At 40.8% G+C, this 13,768-nt stretch overlaps 1 protein-coding gene across 1 annotated transcript in view; it reads left to right on the forward strand.

Annotated features, from left to right (window-relative positions):
* The window catches only part of MBTPS1 (membrane-bound transcription factor peptidase, site 1), a 43,922-nt gene that overhangs the window by 632 nt on the left and 29,522 nt on the right, over positions 1–13,768 (forward strand). The window contains exons 2-8 of the mRNA XM_008565366.1: positions 583–840; positions 3,717–3,920; positions 5,868–5,978; positions 6,430–6,539; positions 7,853–7,969; positions 8,490–8,557; positions 13,040–13,142. Coding sequence (XP_008563588.1) covers positions 583–840; positions 3,717–3,920; positions 5,868–5,978; positions 6,430–6,539; positions 7,853–7,969; positions 8,490–8,557; positions 13,040–13,142 — 971 coding nt within the window. The remainder of the gene's footprint in view (positions 1–582; positions 841–3,716; positions 3,921–5,867; positions 5,979–6,429; positions 6,540–7,852; positions 7,970–8,489; positions 8,558–13,039; positions 13,143–13,768) is intronic.

Raw genomic sequence — 13,768 nt, forward strand, 5'->3', positions numbered from 1 at the left:
TATTAACTTTGTTTTCCCAGTATAGTTAGCACTTGTGAAATAAGGAAATTGATATTCTGAATTATGTACCTACAAGTTGATTCCACGGAACAGATGCCGTTGTTACTGGTTAGGGTGGGGGGTTTTGAGGTACTGAATGTTTATGTTGTAAAGTTCAAATGACCAGATGTGAATAACCAATCAAGTAGCCTCTCATAATCCACTCCAGAATTTTGTCATTGTTTTCAGTAAAATAAAACTAACTGAGCATTCAGTTCTCTGAATTCCTTTTTCCTATTTGGAAAACTTATATACATTTCTTTGCTGTGTATTCAAACTTCTGCAGATATTTGCTTTTTTAAAAATACTACAGATATCTAGTTTCGGGTTATGTATTCTCTGTGACCAAGGGAGTCATGTAGATCATCTTAAATCATCTCTGCAAACTGCCGTACAGGGCATTTAAACTAGTCTTTGTTTTTTGCTTTTTTATTGTGGGCTTTAAATGTGTACTTTTTCTTTTACCAGTGAAACTTTAGATATAATCTCTGTTATAATATATGTACATAAATTCTTATTTTTATTTATGGTTATTGATTTCAGAATATATTGTGGCTTTCAATGGATACTTTACAGCCAAAGCTAGAAATTCGTTTATTTCAAGTGCCCTGAAAAGCAGTGAAGTAGACAATTGGAGGATCATACCTCGAAACAATCCATCCAGTGACTACCCTAGTGATTTTGAGGTGATTCAGATAAAAGAAAAGCAGAAAATGGGGCTGCTGACACTCGAAGATCATCCACACATCAAGCGGGTAACACCTCAGCGGAGAGTCCTTCGTTCCCTCAAGTGTGCTGAGCGTGAGTATTGTGATCTCAGAGACTATATCACTTCAGTTTCACTTGGAACATTGTAAACTGAGAGTAGATGAAAAATAGTACGGTGACTACCCGTGTCCTTTCATCTAGTTCACCAGTGTGAACATTTTCCTGGCTGGAATTTTTTTTAAATAAGAGGCTTCGTGCTATTCTGGTTGGAAAAAACTGAGGGTTTGCGGTAGAGGATGGTAGTGATCTTTGTTTCCATTGGAAGTGATTTTCTCCCAGGTCTGTCTCAGAGCCTTCAAAGGTTGCAGCTGTGACCCCTTCCCATGCTGAAAGGAAAGACCATGTCTTTGTGTCTCCTCTTTACTTTCATGGTGCTTCTCTCAGTATGTGTTTTTATTTTTTAAGGCACTCTTTTCTTTGGGTTTCATTTTGTTTTTCTCTCAGCCTCCTGACCATGCATGATCATTCCTCAGCTGGGTTTATTTAAATCATCAGCTGTGCAGGTGTGAGGTTGGAAGGAAGTTGATTTTTCCCTTTTCAGCTCGAGGGCTTAGTCTTTTCTGCTTCACTACAATTGGGCTTGTCAAGATAAAGTGTATCCTCAAACAATAAATTGCATATTTATTACATAATATTTTCCAAAGCATGTGTATTACCAAAGCAAAGTTTTTCCCTATTTATCATAAACCAGGTTAAAAATTGTTACTTTTTTATTGTTTACTATCATTTCTTTCACTGGAAGTAAAAAAGAAATAAAATTTTGCTCTTTTTCTTTTGTCTGTCATATACTAGGCCTGAGAGCCTCTGAGGTTTTGCTGCTTTTTTAAAAAAAACCACAGGAAAAGATTGACTAATTTACATAGTATGACAAGCCAGTTCTTGAGTCAGCTGTAGACTTCAGGTGTCTGTTTTCAGAGTCTTTTCTGCTAGTCCAGATGTTTTGTATTATTTTTCTCCTTAAAAAGTAATAGCACTCCAAAATGACCCAGGAAGATAAAAAGCAAATCAAACCTGGTATCACTAGGCAAATGTATGTACATTGCACCATTCTACTTGACTCTATTTTTATTCTATTTTTTATCTTAAAAAGTTCTGGAATGTTTTAGGAGACATGGAGATGCCTAATTTAGCACAAGATTTACAGACTGTCCTGGTGGGTGTTCTCTTCCGCACCATTTCCACTGTGTTTGTCCTGTGCTGTGCCTGACGCCCCCATAAGGAAATGCAGTACCTCCCGACCTGCCAGTTCTTCCTGTAGTTAGCTCTGACCTTGAGCAGTAAGCATCTCTTCATCTTTAAGCTTTAATTGTTCTCATCCATAAAATGGAGATAATATTGCCTACCTCACAGGGTTCTCACAGAGGCAAGATGAAATAATGCATGTGAGGAGAGTTTAGCAGAGTGTTCAGGATGTTGTAAGTAACATTAAATGTTAATTGTTTCTGTGGCCCTTATTGGGATAATATTTATTTGGGGCTGAAACCTGTCTCTGAATCCCATGCATTTGGTTGTATCCCATGGGCTGTAAGACAAAGCTAACCTGTTTTCCATAGATGATATCTAAAGATATCGTGAAGATATCTTTCTGGTATTTGAAGATATCCATTGTGTCCCTTTGGCAACTTCTCTTTAAGCTTATTATCCCCAGTTCCATCAGTGGCTACTCATATGACCTGTGAGTGGTGTCAAGCCCACTCACCATTTTAATGGTTTTCCTTTGAATACAGTTTTTCTAAGTTATTCTTAAAGAGTGAAGCCCAGAACTGATTCATACTTTGGATGTAGCCTGGTGTGTTCAAGGTAAAGCAGAATAGACCCCTCCTTTGTCCTCAGTGTTGGTCTTCAGTGTATGACTCCAGTACTGTTCCATGCTGTTGACGGAAAGATCGCAATCAACTTGGGAAGTTCACTGCAGAATGGTTTCAATTGGACTGCGTAATTACTTAATGGAATAATTACTTAATGGAATTGACTTGACTGTGTTTTTCCAGGTCTCTGTTCTTTCATTGGTGTAGTGTGGTAAGGTTGGAGTAAAAATGATAGTAATTTGCTTTGGAAATAGGACTGCAGTAGTATTGTAGTTTGCTCTGCTTTAAATTGATTTGAAATATGATATGTTCTTTATTATAACATGGACCTTGAAAGGTAAAGAGAAAACTCTTGCATTTCTTTTGCTTTTTTCCCCATTTTTTGTTTAAATAAAGGGGCTTACAGATAGTAAAATTCATCATTTTTAGAGTATAGTTTGGCAAATTTTGGCAAAAGTAAACAGTTAAGTATCCATCAAAAAAATCAAGATACGGAATGGTTTTATCCCCCACAAAAATTCCCCATCCCATTCCTCTGTAGTTCTTTTGTTTTTTCAATGTGGAAATTCTAGTAGATAAAAACATTGAGAATGTTGAGCAGTATACAGTTTTTAAAAGGTCCTATTGATGTTTAGCTAGAAAAATTTTCAGTGGGGTAACATGACTTTTTCCTGTCCTGGAAATTTAGTAGTATAAAACTTCCTAATAGGTTAGTGGCCATTTCCTTCAATTTTTTTTTTCTCCTCCTTCTGGTTCAGTGAGAACAAGTTGCTGATGAAAAATCACTCTTTTCTTTAGTAGTAGTATCATGATTGGCTTTCTTTCTTAAAAAAGTATTATTACTCCTTCTCTGCCTTGGTTATCTTGGTTAGAAAATTCCAAGTACCGACTATTTAGGAATAAGATGCCAACTAACTAATATCCCGTAGTTATAATTGCATTGAGAACATCTTTCTAGAAAAGGGAGAGAATCCCACTTACCTTTAACCAGGATTTAAAAACGCAATTATTGCTGTGTTCAGAATGATTGTTTTGCCTGACAGGTATAGTGTAGTTCAAGTGTTTTTCCTCTTCTGTTCTGATCTTTCTCTTTCTTGGCAGCTGACCCCATAGTGCCCTGTAATGAAACCCGATGGAGTCAGAAGTGGCAATCATCACGTCCCCTGCGAAGAGCCAGTCTGTCCCTGGGCTCTGGCTTCTGGCATGCTACAGGAAGACATTCGAGTAGACGGTTGCTGAGAGCCATTCCACGCCAGGTTGCCCAGACACTACAGGCAGATGTGCTTTGGCAGATGGGATATACAGGTGTGTGCTGTTAACCAGGGAAGCAGCATAGGTCTGGTGTCCAAGGAGTCTCTTCTGGAGTGCCTGGTGCTAAAGCCACATGGTCTGACATGTCTTTTCTTCTTACTGTTCGTTGAGCTGGAGGTAGTCAACTCCCCCATGTCTTTGACTCCTGTTGTTCTAGGCATCTATATTTATGGCTTTTCTAATTCTCACCATTTGTGTCTTTTGTTACCATTTTTGAGGTTAGAAGGGGTAGAATGAGGAGCATTTCTCTCCTGTTTACACATACAGGAACAAATACAGCACTGCTTACAGACTCAGCTGGCTGGCAGCTCTGCAAAGTTCTGTAGCTTCTTAGGGAAAGAGATCAAATTCAGAGATAGTCATCTTTGATTTGGGCAATTTCATGAAAATCAGTTTATCACTTGAGTTTGGTGCTCCTTATGCAGAATGACCAAGTAACTATCACACTTGCTGATCTTGTTTCAGAACAGGAAACGATATTAATGACCGTATCCTATGAAATAAAGCTCAACAACCAATAAGATTTTTTTTCCTTACTGATTCCTCATGGTATTCTTATTTTAACTACTGTGAAGATTTTTACCCTGACTTTTGACATCCTGGGGGCCAGTTTCTCTTGCCCCCAGGATGTCACAGTTTGTTTGGTGTCTTTATCCAAATCTTCTTGACTTAGAGACCCTTACCTCTCCTTTGACTTTCTTAGCCCCCTGCCCTTCAAAATGACTGAGGTATTTAAACTTTTAATACCTGGTGGACTTACATTTTATTAAAATGTCTCCTCCTGGTTTTATCATTTGAGAGTAAGAACTCTTTCAAAAAACAAATTTCCTAATCATCAGAAAAGCATTTTTTCATTCCCCTAAAACCCCATAGTTTCAAACTTTATGTGTGTTTTAAAAAAATAGCAATAAGTTTGATAATTATGTCAGTATAATTAATTATCTAACATAGTATTGATATGTAAACAGGAGAAAGATATTACCTTCATTACATTGGTTAGCTGTTAAATCATATAAGTACAGTCAGCCCTCAGTATCCACAGCAGATTGTTTTCAGGACCCCCAAGGGATACCAAAATCCTTGAATTCCCACAATCAGCCCTGCAGAACCTGTGGATACGGAAAGTTGGCCCTCCTTACCACCAGGTTCTGCATCTCGAGAATACTGTATTGAAAATATGTGGTTGGGGGAACCTGTGGTTGGTGGAAACCTGCAAGTGTGAAGGGAAAGCTGTATCTGGTACTTTTTCTAGATGTTTTGTAGAATTTCTTGATCTGATAGGCCAATCGCATTTCACATCAGTGCAGATGGCTTTTGGCCAGTATCTGAAATAAACTTATTATAGAAAAGTGCATACTGTATTGATTTTCTTTAAAATGTGATTAACTCTGCATGTTGTTTACAGTTCCTCTCTACAGAGTTTATTGTTATTAATAAGCAGCATTAAGTAAATTGCTGTCCTTGTCAGGAATAGGAATAGTTTCCCCTTCCCCTGTTTGCCAAGCCCTGTTCCTTAGGTTTGTGCTTTGTAGGGGCTTTGAAGGGCCTCTAAGGAGATGGGGAGTGGAGATCTGGAATAAATTATCAAAAGGGTAAAATCAGTCATATTTGGTGACCTGCAGCCTTGAGGGGCCCTCTAGGAGTGGGGAAGGGATGGTTTCGTTCCTGAGCCAGGGGTGCAGTTGGGGCGATGGGGTCCAGAGAGATTTTCTGTTTCTCTTCAAATCTTGTTCAGCAGCAGATGATGGTATTTCCTTCATTATCCTCTTTTCTTAGTCTTGGCTCAGCCAGTTGACCCCTGGAGCATCAACCTTAACTTGTGGCACTCTGGCTTTCCATAACATCATTTTCTGCAGGTCTCAGGAAAGAATGTATTTTATAGACAAAAATCCAGAAAGATTTCTTCAAATATGACTGTGCTTTCTATCATTTTGGAATAAGGTGCTAACGTAAGAGTTGCTGTTTTTGACACTGGGCTGAGCGAGAAGCATCCCCATTTCAAAAATGTGAAGGAGAGAACCAACTGGACCAATGAGCGAACCCTGGATGATGGTGGGTCTCAGCGTGGTGGTGAAAAGATGGTCATTTACAGACTTAGGACAGCACTCCTATCCTCTGTGTATGATGGGTTGAGAGTGTACCATGTGCTAATGGTTCCACAGTCCGTGTCCAGCAGTTACTCAGATAAACCAAAGTGCTTATTTTGTCTTTTGTTATGGGCAAAAACTTTTCCGACTCTATCAGAGGGTGCTGAAAATTTGAGGAGGGTTGGGGGATGCCAGGTGGAAGAGCGACTCCCTATTGTGAAGAGAATGGGGTGGCTAGACCTTGAGGTGGTGCTTCTGCTGGATGAATTCTGAATGAGAGAAGGTAGAGTAGCAGCAGAGACTCCATCCAGGATTCAGAATGAAGTCCCTATAGAGCTGATGGTTTGAGATGTTGCACTGTGACATACATTATCAACTGTGTTTTATGGGATTTTTTTTTTCCTTGTCGGCAACAGGGTTGGGCCATGGCACATTCGTGGCAGGTGTGATAGCCAGTATGAGGGAATGCCAAGGATTTGCTCCAGATGCAGAACTTCATATTTTCAGGGTCTTTACCAATAATCAGGTAGGTTTTTAGAGGACTCCTGAAACTTTTAAGGAATTGATACTGAAAATGTAAAAAGTAAAAGCACTGAAATATACACATCCATTTAAAAGCAGCACACATCATGATACTGAGCTACTTCCAGCACCCAGTGTATGGCTCGCTGTCTCCACTGTCCCTTCTGCCTCTGTGTGGCTTTGCCCTTCTCCCACCACCCCCTTTGTCAGCATAACTTGGACCCTGGAGACTCTGCTGTGAGGCCACTGCATACAGTAACTCCTTAATTTCTCCTGTTTTGTCCTCACCTTCAGGCTTGCCTGAGGCCTCTATGCTACCATGCGCTATGTCTACATGATAGGATAATTGAATGTGTATGTATTTGTCTCCCTGATTAGAATCCTGCCACCTTGAGGGTGGGAACTGCCTGATTAACCTGTGTAACCCAGCACTTAGCATATTGCTGGGTAATGTGAACTGACAAGCTTTGTTCCATCACTCTTGATTTGGAAATTATTTATAAAAAGGTGGGGCAAGTCCTAGTATTTGTTTGTTTATTTTTTAAATTTGTTTTTTGAATAGGTAATAATAGCTCAAAAATGTCAATAAGCAACATAGTAATAAGTCTCCCTTCCCTATCCAGCAGGTTCTTACCTCATTTCTTCATGTCTCCTGTGTGATATTGTTTTTCATTTCTTTTACCTCCTCCTAGAATTTCTTTTGCATATAGCAAAAATAAATATGTAGCTTTATTTTTAAAAGGCTTTTAAAAACATAATTCTCAGTCATTACACTGCTTCTCTTCCCACTATAAACTTAATTTTGTATTTAAAAATAAAAATTTAACTTCTATAAGGAAAATAGGAGAAATTGAACATCAGAGAAACAATACTATGAAATCACTGTTATTGGTACCATTTAACCTTCAGTATATTTAGGAATGAATATTAGACAAGTACATTAAACTATTTAGAAACGCTTAATAGAAGTGTCTTAGGATAAATTCTTTTATAAGAGAGGCAGTTAGAAGTTTGGGGTTTTGTCTAGGAAGGCGTACTCTTAAGTAAAGAGCTGTACATTACACCTAGAGAGATGGGTCCCCTGCAGAACACAGCTTCTTCCTCTTTTGGTCCAGTTCCAAGGACATTGAATTTCTGAGTGTAGTATTTAACATCCAGAACATTATTTGTAATTGGGGTTTACTTCCGATTTTAAGTGAATCAAAAAATATTAAGAGAAATACTTCATGCTTTTAAGAGTCTGTACTTACTTTATCCTTAGGAATAAAAGCTGATACTTTTACTGAAACACTAAAAGGACTTTTAAAATTAAACTAGGTATCTTACACATCTTGGTTTTTGGATGCCTTCAACTATGCCATCTTAAAGAAGATCGATGTGTTAAACCTCAGCATTGGTGGTCCCGACTTCATGGATCATCCCTTTGTTGACAAGGTTGGTTGATGCTGCAGAGGGACATTATGTTTAGAAGACGGCTCCTGCCCTTTCACAACCAAACTTTTTGTCATTTCTAGTGTATTGGTGGCTTTTCACCCAAGTGATGACAGCTTTGTGAGGACAGATGGTTAATGAAGTGAACTTCAGTGACTTGCATGTCATAAGTCCAGTGGGTTAGAGACCTTAGAAACAGGAATTTATAAGGAGCACCTGGTGCTTTGTTGATTTCTTCTTCCCTAAATGCACAGCCCCAAGTTTTCATGAAGACAACTGGAAAGCCATTGCTCTCTGCACAGCCTGGTCCAGTGTTGTCATCACTCTCAGCTTACTAGTTACAGACATAGCCACCTCTGTAGTAGTCTAGTGGTATGTTTTGAGAGGGCTTCCTTTCTTTTTTAGGACTATTTTTAGTCATTGTGGGTTGTTGTTCTTTTTTTTTTTTTTTGACAATTATATATTGATTATTTAAAAGTGGTATACTTTCATTAAATAAATGCTTACAAAATAAATTTTGTAGGTGTGGGAATTAACAGCTAACAACGTAATCATGGTTTCTGCTATTGGCAACGATGGACCTCTTTATGGGTAAGTAACCCCAGCACGGGTGACCTTAGAGATGTTTTTTCCCATGAAATAACTGGAAAATTCTTGTCTTTCTGTTTTTGTAGCTATCTATGTATACCTGTTTATATTTGTCTAAAACTTTGTATTATGGACATTTTCAATGTACAAAAAATAGAATGTGTAATGAACCCCAAGCACTCATCACTCACTTGAGCAGTTTCAACTGAAGGCCAATCTTCTTTCTTTTTGGTGGCTGGCTGGTATAGGGGTCTGAACCCTTGACTGGTGTTACAACACCATGTTCTTTTTTTTTTTTTGGTCTTTTTTCGTGTCTGGCAACGGATTGCAACCCTCAGTGTCGCACCCGTACCGGACCGGACCGGCAACGGGATCACAACCCTCAGTGTTGTGCCCGCACCTCGCTCAGCCAGTGAGCGGGAACCGGTCTGTATGTGGGATCCGAACCCTCGTTGGGAGCGCCGCCGCGCTCCCAAGCAGCGCACTGTAGCAGTGCGCCACCGGGCCGGCCCACAACACCATGTTCTAACTAGCTGAGCTAACTAACGAGCCTCCAATCTTTTTTCTGTTTAATTTTTTTAAAACTCTGGTGTAAATAGTGATAGATGAGATACCTCCCTCTCTAGGAAAGATCAGGTGCACACACAGCCAAACTAGTGCGAGGGGGAAGTTGCTGGGGCCTAAAAGAGACCCAGGTGGTGCTTTGGGGGTTGACCAGAGATTAGATAGGAGGGAAGTAGAAAGGGACAGTGTCACAGGAATGTGCTTTTGTACTGGGTGCAGTGGCAAGTTAAAGCAGCATGAGACGCAAAACATTCATCCTTGAATCACAGCTGATAAAGTGGTTAGAGATCTCAATTTTCTTTTTACCTGCAGCTCTGATTTTTATTTTGTACATAATGTGTATAAATAATTCTTGTGTTGAAATGCTTCTGTAGTAGGGTGTTTGTCACTCTCCTTTATTGAGTAAAGGATGTATGCAACTGTATTGTTACAGAGGGCTTGAGGTAACCACCCAGAAAGAGGAGATTACAGAGTGTGTGCTCGACATGCTATGGTATAGTGGAGGGAGAGACTGACATCTGCACTCACTCCCATGTGTGCCTGTGTGTGGCACACACCAGGTGAATGTGTATTATGATGCGCACTTACTCACTGCATCTTTCTGGGACATGCTAAGAGTACCTGCTGAAGGAAAGCAAGTTGTCTTGAGGATCAGCTGACCTTACACAAAACATCCAGGGTGTAGTATGAGGCTAAGCTATGTGAAGTTCATGTTTATATAGGTAAGAAAACGTAAGTATTGACAGTCATGTGGTTCCAGCCTAACAGTTCAATAAATGATCCTGTCCCCTTGTAAGAGGTCCAAGGTTCTGGATTTGTTGTGGCATCAGTAATGTATCTTGTGATTCATACATGTAAATTGATTGAGTGTATCTTAGCTATAGCTCTACCATGAAAAACACCATTATTAAGTAATCTCGTCAGGTTTTCTTATTTTCTCTTTCAAATGTTTCTCCTGTTTGCCACTTTTCCCATTTTTGATGTCCCTGTTCAAGGCCGGCACTCACCAGTTCAGAATCACCCATATTGTTTCCTAGCGCATTGTCCTACCTTTAGTCCCTTTCCTACCCCAGCTCTTCCAGCATGGGTAGGTGGGACCTGCCACTAACAGGCTGAGGGACCTTTACTTTTCTGAGGCACAGCCACCTTACCTGTCACCTGGGGGCATGAGATCTGCTTGTGTGGTGGTTGTGGATGAAATTGGACAACAAAGGGAAGGCTTCATGAATAATGATGCTCCGGTGAGTGGGAGCCACTCTTTTTCCTTCCTTTTTTTCTGTATATCTACTGTTAAAACATGTTTTAGCAGTTTTCTATTCAAGAATCTATAGTGGATCATTATTGCCTGATAGATCAATTCCAAATTTTTCTTCTTGGTTTTCAAGGTTCTCAACATTCTAGCCCAGAATTGCAAACTTTTTCTGTAAAGGGTCAGATAGTAAATATTTTAGGTTTCGTGGGCCATATGGTCTCTGTCACAACTACTTAAGTCTGCCATTGTAGTGTGAAAGCAGCCCTAAGCGACATGTAAATGAATGAGCAGGGCTGTGTTCCAGGAGAATGGTATTTATAAAAGCAGGTGGTGGGCCTCGTTTGGCTGTAGGCCTTAGTTTGCCAATTGTAGCTGGAGTCTGTTGGCTCACCTCCATTTTCCACTAACTCTTGCAAGTTTTCCTCAAATCTGGTCTCCTCCTTGTGTCTCTAGTAGACACCATGTTTATTTCGGGTTCCCCTCTACCTGTCACTGCTGCTGATCCCTGTTCACACCTGTCTGGATTACCAGCTCTTCCACCTGCTATTCTGACTGCTTTGTCACATACTAGCAGCCCTTCTGAAACCCTGTGGCTCTTGTGGGTAATTGCACTTATAGCTTCTAGTCAAACAGTTGTGAATTTATAGTGTGTAGGTTGAATGTCCCTCATCTGAAATGCTTGGGACCAGAAGTGTTTCAGATTTTAGATTTTTTTGGATTTTGGAATAGTTGCAAATACTTAACTGGTTGAGCATCCCTAGTCCAAAATCAGAAATGCTCCTTTAAGCATCATGTTGTTGCTCAAAAAGCTTTGAATTTTGGGGCCTTTTGGACTTGGAATTTTCAGATCAGGGATTCTCAGTTTGTTTTAGAGGAGAAAAACCTTGAGAAAAAGGCCCCTTTCTGCAACTCGTTTGTATGCTCGTGCTGCCTCACACAGACCTAGGCATCTGCCAGCTATACCCTGCTTGTAGTGACAGGAAATGGCATGTGATCACTGCAGCCCAGCTTGTGGCCGTTATGGTTTTACCACTTGGGCATCCAGTAGGACTGCTCCCAGTGCTGGTCAGAGGACAGACATGCTCATGTCAGCACCTCTGGAAGTGAGACAGGCAGCTCCTGGTACCCCTTGCTGTGATCTCTCTCTCTGGGTCCTGCCCCCTTGACTTAGACTTTGTGGTGCCAGCAAGTCTGCAGCTGCACCTTCCCCCTTTTCCATACCAACAATGATTTCCTTATTCCTGGGCCTATCCCTCTTCATGCCTTCCCTTATGTTTTTAAGGGTTTAAAGTATTACAGGGATTGAGAGGTAGAGGGAGAGTGCAAAGGTGGCATTTTTCTATCAAATTCAGTGGGGTGGCTCTATTAGTGACTTCTGTACTACCCTCTGTTCCTTGAATTCATGGAGATTTGTATACTTATAGCGTCAGCCAATGGAAAATCATCGATTCCTCTGAATTACCACCTGGTAGCACATTGGTGGCCAGTGAGCTAAGAAGGCAGTGAGTGCCAGTGTTGGCTTGCTGTGGCTTGAAATCCTTGGTTAAAAACCTGTGCTCTAATTAATTGCTAGTAATTAATCTCTTAAGCCACTTGGAATCAGTTGTAGTTATTGAATTGTCAAAGAGTTTATTTTTTTGGTGGTGAAGCTGTGACAGACAAAGCTTAGAAAGGCAATTTTAGGGCCGGCCCGGTGGCGCACTGCTACAGTGCGCTGCTTGGGAAGCGTGACAGTGCTCCCGCCGAGGGTTCGGATCCCACATACAGACCGGCCGCTCACTGGCTGAGCGAGGTGCGGGAGCAACACCGAGGGTTGCGATCCCATTGCCGGTCCCGGTCCGGTCCGGGCGCGACACTGAGGGTTGCGATCCGTTGCCGGTCACGAAAAAAGACAAAAAGGAAAAAAAAAAAAGAAAGGCAATTTTATAACTTTCTTTCATACTTTCAAACAGTTCAGTTTCATCTTGACTTTACAGTTTAAATGTTTTTGTCATTCTTTTTAATATAGCGTCTTTGCATGTGTAGTACACCTGAGGTACTGGAGAGAGTTGTGTGATTTTTTTTTTTTCCCCTTGTGTCCTTGTCTTTCCTCTCAGGAGCCCGAGATTGCAGAGTACAGGTAGTCATTCCCACACTTCCTTATGAGGAAGATGCAGCACATTGCAGAAGGTCAGTGGAAGTGTATAGCTTCCTGACCATGGTGGGTGCAAAGTGTGGATATGGTTTCTTACCAGAGGAATGTCTGATCTGGTTGGGGAGGCAAAAAGAGTACACATGGAACAATTCGAAAGTGATGTGAGAATGTGTGATTAGGTGATGAAGTGTGACCGTGTTAAGTCTTGTGAAGCTCAAGGCAAGGGGGGATCTAAAGCCTGGAGCAGTGAGGGGAAAAGTGAGTCTTGAGCTGGGCCCAAGTAGGATAAGCTGACAGAGAGGAGGAAAAGAAAGGGCGTTCAGGTGAAAGGACATAATGTGAGCATAGCACAAAGGTGGCAGGGAACATGGCATTTCACAGGACAGCTGTGAGGAGCAGCAATCTGCCAAGCTGCTCAGTTCTTGTCACAGAAGAACCTAATAAAGTCTTAGGTTTTTCTGGGAGTATTTGCCGTTATGTGAATTATTCATTTTGAATTATTTCTCTTCCTTTGTTTTTTTGCTTCTCAATTTAGCACTCTGAATAACCCTGCTGATCAAATGGATGTGATTGGAGTAGGTGGCATTGACTTTGAAGATAACATCGCCCGCTTTTCTTCAAGGGGAATGACTACCTGGGTATGCTTTTCTTTATTAGTCTAATGTGGCTAAGGGTTTGGAAAAGCAGCTGGTATGGTAGGCTGACCCTCACATTCAGGGATCGAACAGCTAGGGCTGTGGTGCTTGCACAGCCGTGAGGTTGGGAGATCTGGCCTCTTCAGCATCTGCCACTTCACTGTGGCAAATCCAGAGCCACTGCAAAGGACATGGGCTGGTTCTGAGTGGTGTTTCCTAGTTCCCCTTCTTTTTAACTTATTTCTGAGTTAACTTTTTTTAGGTGAATTGGATTCATGCTCACTTGTCCAGACTAGTAGGAAGATAAGCAATGCTAGGTGAGATGATGTTTTTTGGCCTTAAGAAGTAGGAGAGGGCTACCTGGTTAGCTCAGTTGGTTAGAGTGCAGTGTTACAACACCAGGGTCAAGGGTTCAGATCTCCACATCAGCCAGTTGCTGAAGGAAAAAAAAGTCGTAGGAGAAACCAGTGAGAACAGTTTAATATCAGCTCTCTAACACAGAAAATAATTGTTTAGCTGGACAAAATCAAAATAACTCCAACAAGTTAATAATTCAGCTGTTTGGGGTTTGTTTATGCAGCTAATTCACCTGTCCTTACCCATCAAGACAAAATTCAGTTCAAAATTAG

This window comes from Galeopterus variegatus, unplaced genomic scaffold, assembly GCF_000696425.1.
Source record: "Galeopterus variegatus unplaced genomic scaffold, G_variegatus-3.0.2 Scaffold197, whole genome shotgun sequence".
NCBI lineage: Eukaryota > Metazoa > Chordata > Mammalia > Dermoptera > Cynocephalidae > Galeopterus > Galeopterus variegatus.